Genomic DNA, 2,129 nt, shown 5'->3' on the forward strand with positions numbered 1-2,129 from the left:
TATTTATGCTAACTTGTGCGCACTGTGACTCTAGCTCTCTATTACGATTTTTATTTTAATTGTTGACAAAATCAGTTCAGTAAATTAACTTGAAGATATTTTCAACCCATATGTCTGATAATATGATTTTGATATTCCTTACAAAAAAGCAAAAAACTCGCAAAATTTCTTCGAAGGTAGTTATAAAGTTTCTTGTTGAATTTAGCCGTTGAAAAAGGCTGTCGAAAACAAAGCAATGTCACGGAAGTAAAATTACCATATTTATTATATACATACACATATAAAATTACCCAGGCTTTAATCACAGTCTTTGAATTGCAGTACCTTGCTGACTAGTTTCTGCAAGTTACTTTGTTTTCCTGAGCACAGCCATATTCTCTTATGAAAATACTGTACATATTGAAGACATTTAGCCTTCAATCTATATACAAAGAAGAAAACTACACATGTAATAATACGTGAGCGATTTCCGCAGTTTGATCCTGACACTGTTTCAACAACTAATGCAAATCAATTATCAATCCACCTTTAAAACGTCGGTAGGCAAAATCCAGGGTGCTCAGACTGTCGTCACTTGACATTGAACAACGAAAATGAAGGCGACTGGCCGGTCGGCCTGTCTAGTAAGTTTTCTGAGTGGCAGACTCGTTCTTCTAAACGAAATCTCCAATTCAGTCGTGTTACTCGGGGAAAGGGTTGGGCAGCTACTGACGTGCGGTGACGGACACATCGTAAATGCCTCTGAGGCGGTTGTTCTCCGGGTCGAAGGGACTTCGCAGATGGAGGGTGGCGTCGTGCATCTGCCCCATCACTTCCAGCTGGTACCTCCCTTCCTTGAGGAACTCGTCAGTCACATTATCGCCCTCGGGGTGCTTCACGTAGCTAGTTAGTAAAAAAATAAAAAAAAGTAATGTATCGTTAAAAAAGGCAAGAGCCCGTAGCTAATATATTATTTTAAAAACAAAACACCCTAATGTGTGCACTTACCCTGTACCAATAGGGCAGTCCAGTGCGAATCCGTAGTCACCTCGCCTCAGATAACCCACTACCTGGTCGTTCCGCAGAATGGCTTCGAGTCCGTTCAGACGCACTTTGCTGCAAGTTCAACACGACGGTATTGACTAAAACTTATTGCTCCCGTTCCATACTGCAGCTCCCTCTCCACCAATACTCACTCGTTGAGGGTGAAGAAGGCCAGCTTCTTCTTGAGGCCCTGCTTGCGGTCAGCCTCGACGGCCTGCCGGCCCTGGTAGTCGCCGCTGGCCCTGCACGTGAAGCCCAGGTTGGCCTCGAGCGGGCTGTCGTCCGCGCGGAGGTCCGAGTGCCACAGGTGGTACCCCTTCTCGGCCGACAGGGCGTACATGGCGCGGTACCCGGCCATGCGCAGGTCGTAGCGCTGCCCGGCGTCGCGCACGGCCTTGTACACGGCCTTGCACGACTCGACGGGGATGTGAAGTTCCCAGCCGAGCTCGCCGACAAACGACAGGCGGATGGCGCGCACCCGGTGCCCGGCGATCTTCACCATCTGCGTCGTCGACATGGGGAACGAGCCGTCGTCCAGGTCCACGTCGACGAGGCCCTGCAGCAGCTCACGGCTGTTCGGGCCCTGCACCGAGAGGACGCCGATGCGGTTCGTCATGTCGGACACGTCGACGCGGAAGCCGCGCTCGTGCAGGGCCTGGATGACGTGCGCGTGCGTGTGCTGCGAGGTGGCGCCTCCAGACACCACGTAGAAGCCGCGTCCCTGTGCGGGCGGGAGACACAGGCAGGTAAGCAAATAAGCTCGCTCCTAAAGTAACTAAACTTGTTCATAGGGCGGTTGGCCGCTAGGGTCCTCGAGGTGCTCACCCTGATGATGGGGTCCGCGGGGCTTCCCTGGCCCGTCTCGATGACGCTGACGGTCAGGTCGCCCTCCACCTTGCCGCGCTTGTTGAGAATGCAGGTGTAGACGGTGCTGCCCATGGGCTTGCGGCTGTTGGCCGTGAACACGTAGTCGGCTGCAGCCTGCGCGTCCGGGCCCGTGAGGTAGAGCTTGCCGAAGTACGACATCTCGAACAGCGCGGCTGTCTCGCGGCAGGCCAGTGCCTCCTCCTTGATCTGCGGAAGAAAGGGTAAGAACCAGTTACACA

General features: G+C 52.2%; 1 protein-coding gene across 1 annotated transcript; it reads right to left on the reverse strand.

Moving 5' to 3' along the window:
- Positions 1–247: 247 nt before the first annotated feature.
- On the reverse strand, positions 248–2,097 carry LOC113207710 (sarcosine dehydrogenase, mitochondrial; the record flags this gene model as incomplete). Its single annotated transcript, XM_052276947.1, is given in 4 exon segments — positions 248–882; positions 988–1,095; positions 1,176–1,744; positions 1,849–2,097. Coding segments are annotated over 4 exon segments (1,104 nt in total), but the record flags the coding sequence as incomplete, so codon positions are not given.
- Positions 2,098–2,129: the final 32 nt, after the last annotated feature.

The sequence above is a fragment of the Frankliniella occidentalis genome, unplaced genomic scaffold, assembly GCF_000697945.3.
Source record: "Frankliniella occidentalis isolate FOCC.00 unplaced genomic scaffold, Focc_3.1 Scaffold5131, whole genome shotgun sequence".
Taxonomy (NCBI): Eukaryota; Metazoa; Arthropoda; class Insecta; order Thysanoptera; family Thripidae; genus Frankliniella; species Frankliniella occidentalis.